The sequence below is a fragment of the Gallus gallus genome, chromosome 4 (genome assembly GCF_016699485.2).
Source record: "Gallus gallus isolate bGalGal1 chromosome 4, bGalGal1.mat.broiler.GRCg7b, whole genome shotgun sequence".
Taxonomy (NCBI): Eukaryota; Metazoa; Chordata; class Aves; order Galliformes; family Phasianidae; genus Gallus; species Gallus gallus.
In genome coordinates, this window is record NC_052535.1 from 34,528,378 (window position 1) to 34,551,019 (window position 22,642).

General features: G+C 44.2%; 1 protein-coding gene across 2 annotated transcripts in view; it reads left to right on the forward strand.

The window, feature by feature from the left end:
• Positions 1-22,642, forward strand: part of CNOT6L (CCR4-NOT transcription complex subunit 6 like) — a 34,499-nt gene that overhangs the window by 2,822 nt on the left and 9,035 nt on the right. The window contains exons 1-8 of one of the 2 annotated variants that reach the window (XM_046941079.1): positions 7,951-15,368; positions 16,074-16,195; positions 16,615-16,801; positions 17,074-17,159; positions 17,598-17,687; positions 18,553-18,621; positions 20,260-20,417; positions 21,131-21,285. In XM_046941079.1, the coding sequence (XP_046797035.1) occupies positions 15,301-15,368; positions 16,074-16,195; positions 16,615-16,801; positions 17,074-17,159; positions 17,598-17,687; positions 18,553-18,621; positions 20,260-20,417; positions 21,131-21,285 (935 nt within the window). In that variant the 5' untranslated portion in view covers positions 7,951-15,300. Of the gene's footprint in view, positions 1-7,950; positions 15,369-16,073; positions 16,196-16,614; positions 16,802-17,073; positions 17,160-17,597; positions 17,688-18,552; positions 18,622-20,259; positions 20,418-21,130; positions 21,286-22,642 lie in introns of those variants that run through there. The other variant, XM_420472.8, reaches the window with a different exon arrangement.

The window sequence follows — 22,642 nt, forward strand, 5'->3', positions numbered from 1 at the left end:
TCTTCCTTGTTCGGAGTCAGTGTGCACAAATGGGGAGGTGCTTTTTCCTTTTGATTTCTTCTGCGAACATTTTCTCCCAGTGGTGGCATCGGTTACATGCGTAACTCTTGAGCAAATTTCCTGTAACAGCACAGAACTACGGCTTAGATCAGCCTTACGGAGACTTTCAGGTTGCTGAAGTTTAGAAGGGGGGATGCATACAAATAAACGGTTTGCTCTCTGGGAAGAGAGGTGTGAGTTCAGAGGGCCTGTGAGGCACTGGGTGCCACCTGCTCTGCAGGGCTCCAGCAGCCAGCATCGTGTTGGGTGCACTGTTAGAGAGCAAAAGACAGCACTCGAGAGGCCTTTAAAAAATAAGTTAAATACCTTTTGTGCATACCTTCTGAGTTTAATTCGGGAGGATTTGCTGTGGATTTGCCACTTAAAGCATTAAATACTAAGCCTCTGCTAATATTTTTTAAAATTCGGTGCTTCTTTTGACAGTGGCCTGTAAGGAGGCTTGTGTACTTGTTACCTGCTTCCTTCAGTCTCACCGAGTATTTCTTCTGCCTGAAGCAGATTTGTTAGAGCTGTGAAAACATGGATGGCTCTCGAACGTGTGGCCACGCTCCTCTGCACTCGTCTGTGCCCCACCAATGGCGCAGCTGCCTGGGTGCTCCTGCCTGAACACATTTGCCTTGTCAGGTCTTCCGTCATTCCAGCCAATTGCGTAGAAATTGTGAGTAAGCCTTAAGAGCTGTGCGTTCTCCCCCATTTATCAGGTTGTAAATTAACTTGGGTGTCAAAATGTGCGGGCTATTTTGAGAGGCAGCTGCCCCAGCCGAGCTGACTGCCCCGCGTTGGTGCCAGAAGGGGAAGTCCTGCTTTGCTCCCAGCCCTGACACGTGTCAGACCCTGTGCTGAACCGGTTTCACTTGCTCACCTGGCGGCAAACAGATAAACAGCACGGGAGGCAGAGGCTGCAGGCTGCTGTTAGATCATCACAAGGTACCGTGTAACTTCACCTATTGGGCAAGCCTTTGGCTCTCATCATTCGTCTGCATAGCTTCTGCATCTCATCTGTACTAATAAAGCTGAGAGTGTTTTAGGATGTTTCTGTATCTGATGACAGCATTTCTGCACCTTAAAAAAGACTTGTGCATCTCAGGTCTATGTCAGCAAAGCTCCTGCATGTACCTCCCACCTCCCCTGAAAGCAAACTAACAGCTCAGAAAGGACAAAGCCAACTCTCGAGTGTCCTGCAGCAGATGTCAGGAAGACTTTGTATGTAGGGGTTTCACTGGGTCCATTTGTGCCTCTTCCAGGAGTGCCTTGGAGTAGACCTTGAGATGCAGAGGCGGCTGCAGGCTTGTAGCAGAGTGCACAGCCTGGTTTTGTTTGAAGCTTAGCAAACTCACAGAAGTGCAGTGTGATGGCACTGTGCTGGATGTGACTTGGTTCCTGTTATTTGGGAGATAACTTATCTTCCAGGTCAGCACTGAAAGCAACAACAACAGAAAACTACCTGAGATTATTCTTAAGAAAAAAACCAAATGCATTGGAGGAGAATCTCATCTGAGAAGTTGCTGTGGAATCCTGTTGAGCAGAACTTTTTCAGCCACTTACACACTTGCAGCAGAGGATCGAGAAGTGATTAAATGGTGTTCAGACACTACTAGGAAGCTCTCCCTCCAGGTTTCAGAAGACAGTCATTTAAAATATGATTAAAGCTAGGCAGAAACGCCTTGTATGATGTTCTCCAAGAAACAATTTTTTAACGCCTTCCCTTAAAAGGTATAATTGGCATAGGCAAAAATTCCACAAGATTAAGAAAAAGCAGCTACAAACAATTTTAGATACCACTTGTGCAGTCAGCGAACACAGATTTTGAAGTTAAACGAGATCAGCACCCAAGGCTGAGCAGCAGAACCCCAATTAGCCATTGCATGCCATGCAAACAACTGATTTAACCAAAGCCTATAACCTGCATGTGTACACAGGGAGCAGATAAGGTTGTGTGCTCTCCCTTACTTTGGCATTTCCTGATGTAAATCATTAATGGCATTGTATGATTGCATGCCATTGTAGCTGTTTATGCTTAGCATTTAGCTGAAGGGTTTTATTCTCTTTCTGCTTGCCTGTAAGGGAGCTTTATGCATAATATTCTCTCTGGGAAAGGTATATAAAATGAGCTTAAAAGGGCTGTAGGACACTCTCAGCAGATTTCCTGGGAAATGAGGTCTGTGGTGCAGTTGTATGTTTTAAATAAGGTTTAACACTGTGTGTACATTGTCTGCAGGCAGATTTCACAGATTTACAGCACTGCACAACCGTCATGTTGACAAAGGTGTTCAGACAGCCATAGGCTAGGAGAGGAGTGAAATACTTTTTCCTTTTTTTTTTTGGTCAATGTAAACACATTGGGGAACGTGAAACGCTGCCACTTGGAGCACAGTGCTGTTGAGTAGGGCTGGGGGAAGGAGGAAGAGGAGGGGTTTTTGCTTGTTACTTCACTGCTGAAAGCTGGATGAGGCTGTCTTACAGCACCGATGGTTAAAAGTGGCAGTGTAAAAAATAGTCAGCTTGAGCTCAAAACAGTAGCAGGCTGGCTTCAATTCAGGTGGGTCCATGGGAACTCTCATACAGCTTTACTTTTCCCATCAAATCATCTGTCTTGCCTACAGCCATCCGCAGTGCTTGTTCTAGAGGGAAAAGTTGCTGGAAGCAGCGAGGCTGATGTGGGAATAAAGGTGCCTCTCCATAGAGGGAGCAAACCCCTTCTGAATCCATGCAGTGATGGCACTTCAGATGGAGTTGCAGTCTTCTTGTCCTTTTTTTTTTTACCAATTTGCAGCTTGGAGGTTAGGCTGTTTTCAGACCCAAACCACCCAATCCCGCAGTCATCCCTGCTGATGAACAGGGAGACTGAGGTGAAGCAGGGTTGGTCATTACCCTACGTGAAGAGTAGAGGAAAACCCATTGTGCCCACAGCCAGGAGCAGCAGGAATTTTTTGCAACTGGGAAGCCAGAGGCAACGCTCCTCCACAGAGCCCCAGGCCTTCGTCCTTCCTGACACACACACACACACACACGTGGGGTCTCCAGAGGTGAATGTGAGCAGTGGGAACACTGCCTACGGACCCTTCATCCTGGCCCTTCGGTCTTCCACAGACATGACTTTGAGTCACAAGCTGTCCTATTCCTGCTTGTGGCCACTTGCATTGGTGGTCTCCTCAGGAAGCGAGGCGGAGAGGGAGCCGTGTTCTGTTTGGTGATAAAGGTGCTGCATCTCACAAACAGAAGGGTTGCATAGCCTTCACCTTTCGGATCGCAGAACAGAAAAGGGAGCTTCATCCCTGCATTAAAAAGGACATCGTGTATTGGTTTTAAGACGTTTTAACAACTCTAGGGACCTGCCTTACTGACAGATCGTTCTGAAAGGGAGGTTTTTATGGACAGCTAAGGAAAGTTTTGTGAAAGCCTATAAGTATGCCTTTTGGTTACGTTTGAAACCCACAGCACGTTCGGAGCAGTAGTGCCAAGTGACCCCCTCTTCCTTTATTCTTTTGGCTTTTCTCTGGTGTCAGGATTTATCCAGTATAATTTTTTCAGTTCAGCAGATTTTACAAGTGTGAAGAGAATTACAAAAACATCCACTTTTGGTCAAGCTGTTAATAATAGCCAGGATTTGTAGACTGTGCTCAAGTTTGCTGTTTACCCTCTGGGGCAGCTGAACGAATTCATTGGGTAGCTTTTCAGGAATGCTTCCATCTGACTGAACTTCTTTGTGACTTCTAATCAAAAATTAGTTTTGCTTTCTTTTTTTCTTCCCAAGAAATCAGTGTAAAAGCTCTCTCAAAAGGCTCTTGCATTACTTTGAGTTCATAGAGAAGCATGTTGAGGAGTGGGTGGTTGGACTGGGTGATCCTGTGGGTCTTTTCCAACCTTGGTGAGTCTATGATTCTATGAATACTTCCTTCTCTTTTAGCTATTCTTTTCCCTCACAATACTCACAGGAAAATTGAGGAAGAAGGTAAACAGAAAACTTACTTTGTGTGCTTTGCTCAGTATTGTGGTCCTGTGCTCTGTAAAAAACAGTGTGGAGAGGTCTTGCAGGTTATCAGTTACATGCAACTGTTCCTGCTTCTGGTGCTCACCATGAAGATTTTTTTCGTGGCCGAAAAAGGTATTTGAGAGTTTTCCGTGGAAAGGCCCAATTAAAGCACTGCGGAAACATTTCCCTCTTCCACAGAAGCTGGGGAGTTTGCTCTTGGGAGGTGGAGGTGAACGGATATCCGAGAGTTGCTTGGCCCACGTACCTTGTGTTACACTTGAATGAAGTTAATTAGCTTTCTGATGGCTCTGGGATGAGAGAGTCTTCCCAAAAGAAGTATCTTTGTCTTTCTTCTCAAGCAGCCTCGACATGTGGGGAATATCTTTTGCCTTTCTTATTGCTCTGGACTTAGAGAGCTGGAGCAGAATTACAGTGCTGGGAGGAAAGTGTCATGTTATCACCTGGTCGTTTGCAGGGACAAACGTGGATAGGAACAGCTACCAGTGCTGTGAAACTGTGAGTGTTTCCTGGCTTTTTGGAAGGGGTTTGTTTGCATGCTTCTTGTCAGAGCATGTATTGGTATGCACCACTCAACTCTTGCACAAATGACACAGGCTGCTTCTAAACAGAGTTTCCTGCTGATAAAGACGAATGTGAAACTTAAAACGTGTTTTTGTGGGACACAAAGGCAGAGTATTTGTCCAAAAACGGTTCTCTTTAGGCTAGAGAGAACAGTCCTCTTAGCATTTCGTTAGGCTAGAGGAACTGACCAGCCCTGGGCAGGGAAAGGCCAAGTGGGGCAGTGGTGAAAGTAATTCCAGAGAACTGGTGATATGCCCTTACTGGCTTCCTCTATACCTTTAAAATTCAATTTGTATTTATCCTGTTACGTGAATTTGCAACTGGCCCTGGAAATGGGAGAGAGCTAGCACAGGATGAATTATACACCCAGAAGAAATTTCCACTTGTGAACGCCTTTCCTCTAATCCCTTTTTGTTTTGGAAAGTTAAAAAGCAAAAGGAAAACAGGGCTAGGCAAATTTTCACATGCCAGAATACAGTGAAGTACCAGGGTTCAGACTGTCACATAGCTCTTGGCTTGCATTTTTTCCTTCAGACAAATTAGGTCTTGCCATTGGGAGCACTTAAATCTTCAGGCATATATTTTTTACCTGTGCAGTGACCCTCATCCTCCTTCTTAAACTAGGGTGAATGTTGAGGAAGGAGGGGAGCTCATCAGATATATTAGGAATATTTTGAGTAGATGAGAGAAGCACGTGTACTTAGTATTTGAGATCCATTAACAGTAGGTGTTTGGGTTTTTTTTTTAATAGTACTGAGATCTACTTGAAATCTCTTGGATTACAAGGCTATACAGCCTTTGTTCAGATTTATATAGCAAAGCTGGAGTTCAGCTACGGACCCCAGGATATCCATTTCATTCTTCATTGTATTTCTTGGTGTATGGTTTGACTTGAAGACCACACAATAAACTGTACTGTGATGAATGGCAAGACGTTTTTCTGCCTGCTGTATTAACCCCAAAATGCTGCTGAACTAAGCTCTTCTTGTGCTTAAAGGTGGTACTGTTAAATTTTAAGTTGATGGCGATTTCTCTCATGGCAGCTGAAGGTATGGATGAAGTAACCCTGGACACATATACTTCAAAGTATCTTCTACTTACAAAATCATGTGTTTTAAAACCTAGACAATGCTGTAGTATTCCTGAATCTGTACCTGTCCCTTCCATGGACTTCAGGTACTTTAGATGCTGCTTGTGCAAAGCAGTGGTGTGTATGCAGGGAAGAGGCGAGTGATGCTTGATAGGACTGATGTCCCAGATTGAGCTTCTTTTCTTTAACTTCTTTTAGAGATCATCTTTTTTGCCGCTTGTACAGCAGTAAGTAATGAGTATTTGGGTGCCCTCACATCTCAGTGTGTTGTCACACTGTCAGTGGTATGGCTCGCCCAACATCTGATGGCTTGCGTTGCTCGGAATCCACAGTGAAGGACCACAACCAAAATTCAGAGTGATGAGGACAGAAGGGGTCATACGAGGAGGCCTTTCCAGACACAAATTGTAGGCACTTCTTGAATCACTTTCTTGTGTGCTCACATGTTAACCGAGAACAGAAAGTGGATCTGCTTGTAACACTTGGGCAAAAATTGCCAAGGGTATTCCCTGATTAGGTAATGAATGCACTTCAGATGAAATCCCTTTAGATGGCAGAACAGAGGAACCACCCGAATTTAACTTATCTTTTGGCAGAGGAGTGAGAGGAATTGCTGTTAGCTCTTGGCTGCACCCCTTGCTATGCAACGTGTACCACGTGGTTCAAACCCGTATAGCCATTTCACTTCGATAGACCAGGAGTGAGCATCACTGTGATCATTCTGGGCTACAGAATTAGCCTTACACTAATTCTGACTCAGAGACCAGCATGCAACAAGTATTGGGCAACGTCTTCACCCACTGGAGATCCCAGCTCTTGTACATCTTGTTGCAGTCAGATTTTGTGGATGCTTATGGCAGCTTAACCTTCAGATGAGTCAAGTCTAATTTTTTGCTAGATGGGAGTTTCTTGGTCCCAACAGATATCTTGGGTTATTGTTGGCATAATTTCTCATTTTCCACCGTTCTTGAACACAGCTAGAAGAGCGCATGTTAATTGTTTGCCTTGCTTTTATAACTAAACTTAGTATTTGGAAATTAAATATGGTCTAAGTGCACATAGGAAAGATTTGAAATACTGAATACAGAAGCCAAACTATTTTTAATACTTGAACAGTCATGCTTTTTTCTGGCTACCAGGCAAACATTTGTCCTTCTTCAATTAAAAATGCAAAGTACATTTCTATATACCCTGTGAAGAAACTAGCTTATGCCTAGAAACTGTTTTATTTATTAAAAAGTCTCTTTTATTTCTCCTGGGTGAAACCAGACTGCAGTCTGAAAGGGCTGCTTTATTCCATCAGTGACTGCGAAACAGTTTCCACTCCTGGTGTACTTTTTTTTTCTTTTGGCTTTTGCTTTGAATCTTGTCTATTTGACGGGTCGAAATCTACCTGTAGCTGAACAGGGCAGGCCTTGTAACTTTAAAGCTGTTTGAAGCATTCCTTCTGGTGGCAGATTTCCACGTTGTTAATTATTTCTGCAGAGAACAGATTGTGAGAGATAAGCTGGCTGTTACCTTCCTATCATATAAGGGGAGTAGCTGAAGTGCTGCTGGGCTCTGCTTATTTTGTTAATGCGTTGGCAGCCTACCACGTAAAGGTTAAGATAGCATTGTAGCCACGGAAATAATCTCATTTATTCTTTTCTCCCAGCACAAACTTTCTTTGAAGGATGAAAGGTTGTTGATGATTGGACTTGTGTTTTAAAGAAGGGGATAAATGGTTATTGAGCAGATCACTTCAAAGTTGCTGCAGTGGAGCGTGCCAATTAATAATTCTGGTGTAGTTTGGCTCAAAGGACAGATCGATAGCTGACTTCTCTCCAGGTATTGATCCCGAGGAGTTGAATGAGCCAAGGTGTTGGCTCAGGGCAACCTGAGCAAAGTCTTTGTTTGTAAGTGAGTGGCTGAATGAGCCGAGGTAGAGGATTAGGTTTGTCAATAAAAGAGTCCCTTCCCAGAGGCTCGGAGGGATGCTAGGAAACTACAGCGCTTGAAACTTACTCAGTGCTCAGTTTTCCCATGTCCGATCCTATCAGTGTCACAGTGGTACTAAGAACACCTCCTGCTCCAAGTGCATCGCTGCTTTTCTTCTGTGCCCACCACCCAGAACAGATTCGGTGCTGATGTTTGCCACGGATCAGGCCGTCACAGCGGCTGCTTCCTTCCCCGGGCTCCTGATGACTTCAGCCCTTAATCCTTTAAGCCACTCTGTCCTGTATCTCATTAAAAGACTGGCACTCTCCAGGGGATGGGGCAGCACTGCAAATGGGTCACTGCCTTGTACTGGTGGGGGATACTCCTGTAAATAAACATAGTCCCTCTGGGGGCTTCTGGTGAGGTTTATTTACTGACTGTCTGTTGAGACTGTCTTCTTGCCCTCTGACTGATCCAGGCATACATTTCTGGTGAGCACAGCTTTGCTTTTGAGGAGATACCTGCTGTGCATTTGCATGTAAACTGGTGCCTGACAACTCTGCTTAAAATCGCAAGTATAAAATGCATCCAAAGACAAAGGCGGGTATTGCTTACTGTACAGCTGGATGCAGATCCTCAAGCAGTCGTGTCCACAAAGAGAGGTAACAGGCTATTTCACATAGGTTCTTTGTAAGTGAGAACTGAAATGTTAACACCGAAATTAAAATAACTACTTGGTGCTGCATAGTACTTCCGCGCAGCAAACAGTTCAGCTGTTCTTGTGAAGGGGGCCGTGTCACAGAGGAAAAGGAAGGGTGGAAGCCTGCATTTTCTTGCGGTACCTGTGATGTAAGAAAAGCCCGTCTTCTTCATTTAAAGGAGATGAGGGAACAGGGTGTATGTCAGTAGGACAATTAGCGTTTCCATCAAGTGCCAGTTGGCTCTGAAATTAATAGAATACTGCTAGCCACCCCCCTTCCCACTCCTCCATTTGGCTCTCGATGCTTTTTTCAGGGTTTGCTGTGACTTTCTCTTGGCTTTGATGCTTTTTGCTGAGGCGATCACGTGAAGCCCTCTGGGATCCCACTGCCACTGAAGTGACTGTAGGCTGCAGTGCTCTGGGTACCTCCTGTGCTCTGTGTTCCCTCCTGCAGAAGAATTTCGCTGTGCTCAGACTTGGGTTAGGTATGGAGGCAAGTAACGCTAGGGATGAGCAGGGAGTGGGAAGCCTTGCAGGATGCAGTTGCTGAACACCGTTGCACCTAGCTGTACATCTCGTTTGCTTGCCTATAGAGGCTTGACAGCCCATGGGCAGCAGACCCACGTGAGCAGAGCTGATGGGCCTGCCAGGCGCAGGCAGTTCTGTGCTGGAAGCAAAGCAAGCCGTGTGGCTGGGGTGGTGCAGAGCTGCTAATGAACAAAGCGAGGATTGGCTGTTAAACAGAGCATGTGAAACTTGAATAGCCTCCTCTTGCTGAGCCTAATCTAAGAACCACATGGAATAAGAACTGAAGCAAGATTTGGACAAATTCCACCGTATTGTTGCTGTGCTGGTTGCTGACACGGCCTTGTCACCACGCTTTGGGGTTTGCTAGCGGGTGGGTGAGTGCGAGTCCGAAACCCTGGCGGTGTCTGGCAGAGCTACCACCACCCTGGCGAGGCCTGCAGCACTTCCCAACCTGTCAGCCCAAGACAGCAGTTACCCCACCAAGATGCCTCCTGCCAGTTTCAGTGCTGGTGGGTGTCTGAGAGTTCATGCTGACTTTAAGAGAGGTGACATTGCTAGGCAGGGGCAGCAGGCATCCACTGCCTTCTGCTTCTCAGCACCAAGTCACTTCCTGACAGGGTACAGCGTGGTGGAACAGCTGGTCACCCTCTCAGCATCAGGATGGAGATCCTTCTACTTATTCTTCTGCTTATTTTGCACTCTCCTTATGTGGGTACAAGGTTGTGTCAGCTGTGGGACAAAGCTTCACTTGGGTCTTTCAAAGAATTCTGCCAGAAGAGGCCTTGGTAGCTGTAAGGCCAAAGGAAGGCGCTTCTGAGGCTTATTTTGTTGAAATACTTTCTGTGTCTAGTATCTATCTTGATCTTGTAGTGGAGGTGAGAGTTTTGGTGACATGTTCAGCTCATAATGGCTGTAAGGACTTCCTATGAGTTTCAAGTTGAAGAAGTACTGGAGGTAAAAGTAACGAGGGTATCTTAACAGTCATGAAACAAATCTGTTTGCAGATGCATGTGGCTAATGTGGCTTAAGAAAACATCTGTGTTACCTTGCTGGATTTTTCACTACCTTAGGATTTGAGAAGAGCAAGCAGATGGAGCTTGCTAACAGCATTACACAAGCAAGCTCCTGTCTCACCCCCACCTGGAGCACAGATCATTTAAAAAACACAACCTGTGCTGAGGTTCAGTCTGTAGGTTACTGTTGGAAGCAAAGTAACTGTTGCTACAGACTTGAAAGACAGAAGTAAATGACCTTAAATGCTGAGGGTTACCAAAGTTCCCCTGGCTCCATGCTTTTCCACTTTTGCTGCTAAAGAAAAGATTGCCGATGAGTGGAGGTGCGTAGTCCTGCCGAGTTAATGTAGAGCAGCTCTTGTATTGCAGAGTCGGTGTGCCATCTCATGAGAAACAATTTCCTTCAGTGAGGGATAGGAAAATAAATACATATTTTCATAGATTTATATAAAGTTGTTTTTCTTTTCAGTTGCTCTTGCGGACTGCATAGTTTGTTGCTATGAATTCTTGAATTCTTAGCTGCTCTTAGATTTAATTTTGACTTCACATTTGGTCTTTTGCCTCGGGATTTTTTCCACTTTGTTTTAAGCTGTCCTCCTGTTGGTAGGACATTTATGCGTGTTCAAGTAGCCTCTATTTATTTATTTTGATTGTGCTTGCAGAGATTGTTTGGAACCTCAGTTTTGGCAAATGGCAAACAGAAAGCTTATTTTTCTTTCAATGAAAAACACGGTGAGGTATTTTAATTCGTTTCACCGATCGTCTCTATTTCCAGTTGGATTGCTTGGAATAAGGAATTGAAGAGAGGCTGTGGCTGTGCTGACAGACTCACAGCACTCGTTGAACTCTCGGTGGAGGTGGTAGAACGCGTTCCGGCAGGATTGCACAAGGAGAAAATTCAGATCCAAGTAAAGACAGTCACAGTTCTCCGTGTGTGTTTTCTTGCTAGTATATCTACTGGACATACTGATGGACCTTAACATAACACATCTGTACATGTACTATCGGTTACGTTTTAAACCCTCATAACGTACCATTAAGCAATCACCGTATTGTTTTTTATCTTCACCTCGAAGTACTCCGTAAGTCAATTTGTGTCTTCGTGGGTACTGGCTGTACTTTCCCTTCTCCTTAGGGAGATGAGACTGTTGTCTGACACTCGTATGAAAACGGACTGAGCTTATTACAGAGCAGCAGCCTTCCTTTATACACTTTGCAACCACTTATTCCTGTTTACAAAATACATAGATTAAAAATGGCTCTGCTTTCCAGCTTGTGATCCAACTTTCCAGTGTTAAAGAACGTGTGCCTGTGCGTATATATACACACACATACACACGTACACCCTGGGCTTGTCAGCCAGCAAGGTTTTGAATTCTGGTGTGGGATCACCATCTGGAAGTGGACAGTAAGTTGTTCCTGTGCAGAGGAAGGAGGAATGATTCAGGGCTGTCTGCTGGATAGTTTTCAGGATGCTTTGGCAGTTTGACTCATGTATACACAGAGACTGAAAATCACAAAGAATGTCACTCTGCTGGAGGCCAGGGTTTTGAGTTGTACCAATGCAGCCATGAATGTAGGGCAGCAAGGAGATGAAGTTACAGCTCTCTTCTACTTACTTCTCAATTTCAGCCCTTATAACATATAGACAACTTATTTATGCATTGAGTTATGAAAGAATATAAATGGAACAACATTATAGGAGCTATCATTTAAGAAATGCATCTTTTAAACTCTCCGGGGAGGGGCCCGGTCGTTATTTTGGAACAGCACACGGCTCGAAGGGACTTTGACCTATCTGGCTTCAAAGTCCTCCTGCAACACAGATGCCAAATAATCTGGACAGCTTTATGCAGTGTTTCTCTTTCCAGTGAACGTAAGTTAATCCCTCTGCGTTACGTGGCGCATTTACCTTCAGAGGAAGAGATCTGACTTTATTAAAAATGATACAGTTTGTAGGGGATGTTGCCCAAAACATCTCCTGAGTGTAAAAGCCTGCAGTGCAGTGCGGTGGCTTGACACTTCCTTCCTCAACAGACCACACTCTTCACATCTGCCCTGCTGCTGCTACGTGATGCCTTTTTTTGTTGTTGTTTTAGTTGATAATCTATGCACTACGGTCTCAGATCCAGATTTTCTTTATGCAGTATTGGGGTCATACTGTTAAAGCTACATTTTTAGTGGAGAGCACGCTTTAGTAGCTTCAAAAGTTTCCCAAGGGAACTCTTCAGAAGAAAAGGAGTCAAGGGTTTTTTTGTCCCTCTTCAAAAGGACAGAAGCTGGGTGCACGTGTCCTGCTCGTATCACAGCCCTACTAACTGAGCTTCAGCAAAGGCCTCGCTGAACTCACCCACAGCTCAGGCTGACCCGAACCTGTGCTGCTTCCGTCCCACTTTCTCCTTTTGATGATGCCGGTGCTCATCCAGCTTCGGGGTTAAATGATGCAAGGAACTTGGTCTCGCTCCCTGAAGGCCGAGCAAAAATAGATGAGGATTTTTTGGTACTGGTTTAGTTCCAGGACAAGCAGAGAGGGAGATGGGAACCAGAGGAGCTGGGAACCCAGGCAGAATTCATTTTTGCTTCAAAAAAACACACGCAGTGGCTTTCAAGTCTAGCTTCACGTTGCTATTATGCCGAAGAAACGAGTGCATTTGATTTAGGTTTGTTTTCCCCTTTCTGTAACTGTGGAAATCACATTGATCCTCGTTTGACTCACAACTATTTCAAAATAACATTACAGTGACTAACATCTGAAAAATGTGCATGGCATTTGACTCGCAGTTCAGCGGTCATTTCATTGGAGGGCCTCCGACTGCCACAAATTGCCTTAAATTGGCAGAGCTCTTCTCATAACAAGCGATATTTCAACATAATTGAATTGGGTTCCCTTCCCGAGAGGAAGCAGTACTCCCGAAGCTTTCTGGAGATGTCACCCCATCAGCGGTCACCTCCTGGCCCACGGGCAGATATGGTTGCTCATGGGGTGACTCAGCCAGCCTTGCCGTGAGGGCCCTGGCGTGTTTGTTCGGCTTCTGCCTGGTGTAGAGGAGTGGAGCTGCGGGAGTACTTTAGGGAGCTTATAAACAGGAGGGAAACTGACTTTTTACTTGGGTAGATAGTGATAGGACAAGGGAAAATGGTTTTTAACTGAAAGAGGGGAGATTCAGGTTAGATGTTAGGAGGAAAACTCCTTACACAGAGGATGGTGAGGCACTGGCACAGGCTGCCCAGAGAATCTATGGATGTCCATTCCCTGGATATACTCAAGCCAGGCTGGAAGGGGCCCTGGGCGGCCCCATGCGGTGGGTGGCAGCTCTGCCCGCAGTGGTGGAGTTGGAACTGGATGGGCTTTGAGGTCCCTTCCAACTCAAGCCATTCTGCAATTCTGTGACCCAGCAGTGAGGCTGCCAACCCTGCTCTGCTCTGCAGCAGGGCTGCTCGGCAGCTGGGGCAGCCCCTGAGCCGCTTGCAGGCCGTGATTCAATGCTTATGATGGCAAGGTCCCACAGCTGGACCCAGCCTGCCCAAGCTGCCGGCCATCTGTGTCTGGCTAGCGATGAAACAGCAAGCAAACAATTCATTCAATACAAATCATTCCCTGCTTGCCTTTTTAACTGGCAAGGTGCCCTGAAACTCATAGGAAGCAGCCGCGTCCAAACCTTTGGCCAGCAGCGTGCAGCAGGGTGGGTGGGTGTATTCCATGTGCAGATACTGAGATTTCAATCTCGCCGGGTCTGCTTTTGCTATAACATTATGCTGAGGCAAATGGGAATGCGAAGGCCAGGTAAGCACGGCCCATTCACCCAAGTGCTGTTCAGAAGCAAAGTTTGTGATGCTGCAGCTGTCTCAGGGCCAGATGTGAGAGAAGTAGGGTTTGGTTTCAGAGACGGCAGATTAAGAAGCAGGATGAGGACCCGTCCTGGTTCAATTCAAATGTTTGATGATTAAGACTTAAAGTTCCCCAAAGCTCTCTCCTACCATAAGCCCTTAATCCTTTGTTGGTATTCCACTTGATTTTCACCGCATAGCCTTTCAGTTCCCCCCCTTATAATCCACACTGTGCCTTACGGATGAAATACATGCTGCCAGGTAATGAAATCTCATTTTCTGTTAAAGGATCATTGCGGGTAATCCTGTGACAGTGACAGGACAGCGTTACCCGCTGCAAAACCAGCTGGCTGCTTTTTGGCGTGGATGGATTTGCTCTCTTTGTGCAGTGCCCGAATTGTTTAGGGCCGTGGTCCTGCTCTGTGCATATATCCTGTAAAATCCCTTTGTGAGGCCGGGGGGCTTCTGCACGTCCATGTGTTTAACAGTGAAAATAAATCCTGTGAAAATGAGAACTGGAAATTTAGGGCTACCAAAGCACAGCCTGTACCTGCAGCTGTGTTGGGCAGTGCTGCTCCTGATTTGGGGGTTTAAGCCTTTCGGGTCTGATCCTGATCTGTTTCATTCATCTCCTCAAACTGCATTGCTACAGCTGAGCAGTGTGAGCAAAGAATCCTCTTACGCCACAGCTCTCGTTGCCATCTGACTTCACCTGTAAATAGCAAGCTGCTATGATTAGCACTGTGCCTTGAGTCTGTCCCTGGAAACAGACAGTCTGGATTCAGCATGGATGGGTTTCCCTTGCATGGTCACTGGGGAGCAAAGACATGGGCCTTTAAGTGGGACCGCCCAAGAAGGGCAGCTCTTCTGTCTCTGTGGAGTGCCAGAGATCTCTATTGGTTGGAAAAACAGCAGTGTTTTAAGTTCAGCTCACAGGGCAGATGTGTGGTTTCCAAAGAACAGAATGGTTGGGTTGGAAGGGACCTGACAGCCCACCCAGCCCCTACACCGTGCCGGCAGGGCTGCCCCCCAGCTCAGCTGCCCAGGGCACCGTCCCGCCTGGCCTGGAGTGCCTCCGGGGATGGGGCACCCACCACTTCTCTGGGCAGCTGTGCCACTGCCTCACCACCCTGAGAAAAGGATTTCCTCCTAACACCTAACCTGAGCCTGCCCTCTGTTAGTTTAAAACCATTCCGCCTTGTTCTATCACTATCTGCCTGTGTAAAAAGTCAGTCTCCTTCCTGTTTATAAGCTCAGATTTTTGCGTTTGGGCAGTTGGATGAGCTGAAAAAACCTTGGATGAGTTTCCTCAAATTCTTCTTAGGTTTCTGTCTTGTGAGTTCAGCAAACCAAACCAGTTATAGTTATTTTAAGTTATTCACAGCTATCGGAACCCATTGTAAAAGAGACGTGTATGAGGAAAAAAATGCATTGTGGAGACCAGCTGCTTTGGATTTGTGTAAGATTGAGGTTTGTGTATTCTGTGTGCCTGGGGAGGAAGAGCAGGGGGTGAGAAGACCGGTGAAGACAGAATTCAGCTAATCTTGTGCTTTTAAACCAAACAACTCCTCTCCCCCTAAGAATTCTTAGCACAATGGTCTGATGAGGTATGGAAGGGAACCTCTCTGTGTCATCCATAAAGTGCACAGCTTTTGAGTTCTGCCAAGAAGCTGGAAGGTGAGATCATTTGGACGTGTGCAGGCTCACCCTGTAGGCACAAGTACCTGCATAGTTCAGATTTTGGATTGGGCTGAAGCCCCATTTGTATGACTGAGAAAGGGAATTTTACCCCAACTTATCTTGGATCTCCCCGGCCATTAGGAGTAAAAAGGTCTTGATTGATACTGAGCTTGGAAAAGCATAGAGCGGAAAGGCTTGATGGTTAATGGAAAAAATTAGGAGCTAATTCCCCTTTAAACTTCAAGTTTTCTGTAAGAGGATGGAAAAGGAGGACTTTGCATGTTGCAAATAATTGCTCTAAAAAAGAAGTTATTGCCTGTGAAAGTGAGGCAAGGGAGAAGTGTGCTGAGTGAAATGCCGTCACCTTGTCTACGTGTTCTGCACACAGCAAGTAACTCAGTGATGATGAAGGTCATGCTTTGGTCTGGGCTATGAACTAAAAATCCAGAAGTTCTGCATCGGAGAGGTACAAGGGTACACTGTAGAAAACCAACCTTTGTGGGGAAAATGCCTTTTTCCATGACGAGTCCATATTCTGCATAGGTCTGAGCACCTGCTGAGCTCAATGCCCTGGGCATTTGGCTGGCGTCAACGTAATATTTGTTGTGCGTGAACACCAGGCCGCCCTGGGGAGTGTGAAAATGCTGGAAATGACAAAACGTTGCTATGTGGCAGGCGGTCACGGCTGTCATTGTCTTTCAGACTAACAGTGATGCCAAAGGAAAAATATGATCCTCCCGATCCTCGCCGAATTTACACCATCATGTCAGCAGAAGAGGTAGCCAACGGGAAGAAGTCTCACTGGGCTGAATTAGAGATCTCGGGTGAGTTGGTTTGGGGTTGAATTTCGGTTTGGCAGGGTTTTTGAATCTAAGAGCTTCACAGCCCAAGGGCTGCATTGGCCACTCTCAGGTAGGGGATCCTGCAGTGAGAACAGTTTTTCTACGTTGAGAAGTATTAATTAACTCACCAGATTGTCTTCAAGCTTTCATGTAAAACACAAACTGAGACTGGATGTGAGGTCTTATCAGCGCATCGATGTCCCAGACCTCTATCTCTGTCTCTGCCCTCTTAACAGGAGGGGTCGGGAAATTGTTGAGGAGCTGCTTGTGGATAAGATGCATGCACATATCTTCTGCATGCTGCGCTGAAGTAGGGGGGTATTCTCATGTCCCACATGGTTTGTTCGTAGTGGTTGGAGGGAGTAAAGCTGACTGAGGAGGTGCTTGGTTTTGTTTTTTAGGTAGAGTGCGGAGCTTAAGTACGTCGCTTTGGTCACTGACGCACTTGACTGCTCTACACCTCAATGACAATAATCTTACTCGCATTCCACCTGATATTGCCAAGCTTCATAATCTGGTTTACCTGGATCTGTCATCCAACAAACTCAGAAGTTTACCAGCAGAACTAGGAAACATGGTGTCTCTCAGGTAAGAGAAAGCATTTGGGTTAAATTTCCAAAATCAAGTCTGCATTCTGAGATTAGGACTGAGATTTTTTACTCGGATTGCTTTGTTTTGTTTTGCTTCGTTTTGTTTTCCTGATGTATTTCAGTTGTGCTTCGAAGATTTGCATGTCTTTGCATAACACAAAAAATTCAGGGTGAAAAGTGCCATCTTTGAAGATGAGCAGCATTGTGCTGTAAGAGTTTTCTTCTAAAGTGACACTCATCAAAAGCGTTTTTTTTTTTGCATTGTTGCAGGGAATTGCTTTTAAATAACAATCTATTACGGGTTTTGCCTTATGAACTTGGACGGCTCTTCCAGCTACAAACCCTAGGTTTGAAAGGTGAGTGAATTCTTTACACTTAAATATCTCTCAGAGTACTCTTGACTTACTGAGGGAGTTGGGCTCAGAAGCTTTGTGCATTACCTCAACATTTTCTTACAGTTTCAGATATTAAGCAGCAATGACTAACCAGTTTGGAAAATAATGCTTTTTTTAACGATATTAAGCTGCACTGTGAACCTATTTTAAATCTGTAATTGTGTAGACAAACCCCATAACTTACTCTATTTTTTGATTGAGGTGAATCAAAACAAGAGAATCGTGTGTGCTAGCTATTTCTATAGCATCTGTTACTGTGGTATTCAAGAGTTACAAGCTAAGCAATCTAAATACCTTCTGGGTCAATTTGTCTGTTCTCATTATGGGAGATTTTCTTTTATTGGAAAGCCTCAGGAAAGTCAGGCAGCTAATCACCCAGTTGTTCTGTGTTGTTGGCAGGCAATCCTTTATCACAAGATATTCTCAGCCTCTACCAAGATCCAGATGGAACACGAAAGCTACTGAACTACATGCTTGACAATCTAGCAGGTGACAGACCTACAAATCTTGATTGACAGAAATGGTTTAAAAGCATGCATGTCTGACAGTATTTGCCACTAAAGCAAGAAGGTGAACCACAGAAGGGAGAGCATTTTCTAACTGCTTTTGTGTTTTTGTCAAGCAGTTCTAGTCATACACACACACACACACACACACACACACACAGAGGAAGAGGTACATATATATTGTCTAAGCCTTTCACAGGTCACCCAGCTGGTTGTTCTCATTGCGGTTTGAAACCCTTCAGTTACCACAAAGTCTTCCTTGCTAAAGCCATTTCAATACTTTCCCCTAGCAATTATAATGCAAACACAAGCAGAATGTCAAACTTAGAAACGTGATTCTGATTAAGAATATCCAGTACCTGCGTCATGGTTCTGTAACTGAGTTTTCTGTTTTGCCACTTGATCTCTCATGTGGTAAAACAAAACAAACTTCTGCCTCTGCTCTAAGTTTCCACGGATGGAATTGCAAATGGTCTTGGGGTCAGCTCACAGCTGAGCTTTTCAGTGTTGTAAAACAGCCATGGTTTGAGTTGGCACTTGTTTTATGCCAACTCGTAGCGATCTCTAGCTTTGCATATGGAGAGTATGCATTGCAGGAATGATGGATGTACAGCAAAGTTCTCAGAGAGGGGAGTATAGGATGTCTAAACCACTACAGGATTTACCCCTTCTTCCTCAACAATATTTTCCAGGTGTGGGTATATATCCTTGCCTCCCATGGAGCTTAAAAAGGCACGGGGAATTGGTGTTGCAAAGTACAGTATGGGACATTATTGTTCATTCATCAGTTTGATTAAGAATTTGCAGCTGAGTTAATCGTTGTTTCTTTGTGTTGCTTTTATTTTTAGTTCATCCAGAGCAGCTGCCTCCAAGGCCATGGATTACTTTGAAAGAACGAGACCAAATTCTGCCCTCAGGTAAAGCTGTGGTTCTTTTCCCTGTGTTCAAACAGAGATGTGCTGAAGAACTTTTCTTTGGCTTTTCTTTCAAAGTGGTCTTCTGACTTACATGGATCCGATGTAAAACAGCAACTTGTGTTAATTCGTATTAAATAATTAACACCTCTGTGCTGTAAATACCATTTTTGTAATTCAGATGGAATTCAGATGGTCATTTCTTCTTTGTGTCGGGCTTTTTTATGACTGTCCTGGCCACCGATGTCCAAGCAAAAGAATAAGCAAAAGAATATATTTTGAAAGTCATTTCACAGAAGTAGCAACAACTATAAAATAACCGCATACAGATGCCATATCCAAGCATAGGCAGATAGGATGAGACTCGGAGAAGTCTGTCACCTAGAGAAGCAGCGGAACGAGTGGTACTGAAGTTAGTGTAACGCCCTCTATTGTTGATTTTGATGAAGTTCATGAGGCAACCTTCAGTCTACAAATCCAAGGCCGCTTCCCCTGTAGTCTTGAATGTAACCCTCAAGAAGCATCCAGGAGCTTGTGTAAAGAACAAGAATGCTACTGTTGTTATTGCAGAAGATCGGATTAATAACCAGCAAGGGCGATGTGGAAGTCCTCTGCATTTTTTTCCATTTTAGAAGCCCAAACTTAACTCAGTAGTGTGTTAGGGAAGGTAACACCATAGCTAAGATCGTCTGTTCCTTTTTTAAACTAAAGAACAACAAATCAGAAAAAAAAAATAGTAAGAAAGGGGAGAGGTACCAAAAGTCTTGCAAGCCACCACTACGTTAAGTTCTGCATTTCCATTTGAAATTCCTTAACAAATCAGCATCTCACTGCAGCTTTTCATCCAACTTCCTTAGCAGAAACACAGTTTAGAAGCCATTAGACAGCACTGTGTCAGCTGAGTGAGCTGCGGGATATTTCGTGATAAAAACTGCAGTGAGCCAATTGGTTGTGAATTGCACGAAATCAGTTGTATAAAATTGAAACAACTGAGCAGCAATCTTCTTTGACTACAAGGAGAAAAAATACAGCTGTGAGGTAACCTCACAGTAAGACCTCACTTCTTTTTCTGCAAAGATGAGCAGTCTTGTTGAAAAATTAAAGAGAGTTGAGAATTTTGTATGTGAGAGAAGTGTGTTTCAATTTGAATTATCAGCTGCATGCTGACTTCTCTCTTTTCTTCTTCAATGTCACCAAATAATATATAAAGTGCTTGTTCGTTCATTACTTCATTTCTCTTTCTCTTCCTTGCCCTCACCCAGGGCAGAAATGGCTGCTCCTTTCCATCTTCAGCCCCCAAATCCAGAGAGACGGATCCTAATTGTTGCCTTCCCTCATTCCCAAAAGAAATAAAGATTTAACTGCAAAATGAGATTGCATTGCTTTGCTATGTGTATTAAGCAGTCTCATTTTGGTAGCAATGCTGATTTTTTTTAGGAAGAGTTTAGCCTTATGTGGTAACTGCTGGCTCAGCGGGGCCTTTGTTAGTCCTGTTCATGAAACTCTCAGTGCAATAAGCCTACTTGTGTTCAGTAGGCCCTCCAGAATAAACCGTACAAGATTGAGTGTTTTCACTCTGCAAGTTCAGCATTTGCTGCCTTCAGAGATCGGTAATATTTCCTTTTCTTTGTTTCTTTCTAGCTTCATTCACGGTTATGTGTTACAATGTGTTGTGTGATAAATATGCCACCAGGCAGCTCTATGGCTACTGCCCTTCTTGGGCGCTGAATTGGGAGTACAGAAAAAAGGGAATCATGGAAGAAATTGTCAACTGCGATGCAGATATCATTAGTCTACAGGTAACTGGGAAATTATTTTTCATTAGAAACAGAAAATGAACAGAAAATGAGTACCTGCTTGGTACTGAAGTCAGCATCTCAAAAATAATCTCACTAGAAAACAAGGGAACTGGCATGTCAAAGATAAATACTGATTGTCATTGGTACATGTATACTGTTATTATGAAAAACTCATTGTCAGCGTTCAGAGCAGTTAAGTACTTCTGCCTTTAAACTGATACTTTGTTTTCTAAGCAAGGTCTGTGTGAGTAAAAATCACACAGAACAAGAGAATATTTATCTCGGTGTAGAAACCTCAAGAGAATACTCTTGGAGATCAGAAGTTATTACAAAGAAAATGTATTGCTACAGAACAGGGAGAGACTCTGCTGTGATAGAGCTCTCAAGGTTAAATATTAACTGCTGCTGTTACCCGTCGTCCTGCACAAAGTCTTAATCTAGGACAGTACCCACACAGATGTCAAAAGCAGCAGAGTAATCTGTTGCTCTTCAAAGTACACCTGTCACTTTCCCTTTCGAGGGGATTCCAGGATATCCAGGAATGCAAATCTGATTCCATCAGGCCATTAGTCGAAGAAGTGACGTGACTTGGGCAAGCAGAAGCTTTTGACTTCGGTGAGGGCTTCTGATTGCAAGCCAAGATGAGCATTAGCTGCCACATTGGAAGGGTTTACTTGACTTTGTTAGCGTAAAGTATTTCTGTTCAATTTTAGGAAGTGGAAACGGAGCAATACTTCACTCTTTTTCTGCCAGCCTTGAAAGAACGAGGATACGATGGATTCTTTTCTCCAAAGTCACGTGCCAAAATCATGTCTGAGCAGGAGAAAAAACATGTAGATGGCTGTGCAATATTCTTCAAAACTGAAAAGTAAGAAGCAGCTCTTCTTAAATACATCAAAAGTTGTTAAATTTAGGTCTCAAAGTCTCCTCCTCTCAGTGCGCATCAGTGACAAAATTGCTGTGCTATAAAACAGAAGTTAAAGTTCAGAACAAAGAATGATCCTCCTTCTCCTTTTGCTGCCCTGACTATTTGCAGCAGGCCTTCCCCCTTTTTTTTTTTTCACACTGAACAAAGCTATATCTTAAGGAACATGAAAGCTAAAGGGAAGGTAGTATGAGTGAAAAGATACGTGCTTCGCGTGTGTATTTGTTGGCTGATATAATAAATGCCTCACCATCTTTACAAATCCTGCGTTGCTCAACAAGTTTCACCCCTCTAAGATCAGTGCTTAAAAGTCTTTAATCTGTCTTAATCTTCTGGTATTAAAAGGTGTATTGCTGCCACGGGATCACTGAATACTGTGCTGTAATGTGGGGGCATTATTGAACACCTGCTCTACAAAGTTACGCTGCACTAAAAGCATCAGGCTATTGGGAAGGCAAGAGAGGTGATGGCATTCACACTATTCACACTTCTTGTTTGTGTGAACTGCTCGTGGAGCCACACCTCTATTATACCACACTGGGCATCCTTCTGAATATTCCCTCAGAACAGACATCAGCAATTAAAATGGAAGCATCACAAAGCCTCAGCTCCCTTTCAGAGCTTTCATTGCTTCCAGAAACAAAAATACACCTTGTGTGAAATTAGATGAACTGGTTTTTGAATAGAGGACGTCAGTGAAAACCAACAACTGATGTTTTTAAACCTTGATAATGAGAAAGGGCATATAGTGAACTGCTTATTACGCTTTGGCTCTCCCAGTAAGACAAACAGAAGATACTTGTTTGTTTGCTAATAATTGTTACATGTTTTTTCATTATTAGTAGTATTTTGTTAGAGGACAGAAACAAACAAAAAATTGCTTTCAATAGGTAGCTTTCAGTTTGTCCTGAGGCGAGGCACTTTGAAGCATCCTGAGGCTGGAAAGGAATGAACAAAACTGAAGGTGATGGCTAGGGGTTAGAAAGAAGCTGTTTTTTAATAATACATTTGCCCAAAGCAAAAACAAGCCTTTAATTATCAATTTTTTTGCCTGGAACATTCCAGAGGAGGTGCAGTAACCTCTGTGCATTGCCTTGAGTAGTCCTCTCAGAATGCAGCACGGAAACAAGTAGACATTTCCTAAACCTCAGATATCTCATCTTCAGAAGAGTACTTTACCTGCCAGACAGGCAGCCCTTATTTGGCTGGAGGAATAATTTGTAGAATTGTTTCTGCTTTAGGAAATGAGAGAACAGAAGGAACGTGCCATATCCTGTCTTGTAGGCTTTGTCCTTGGATG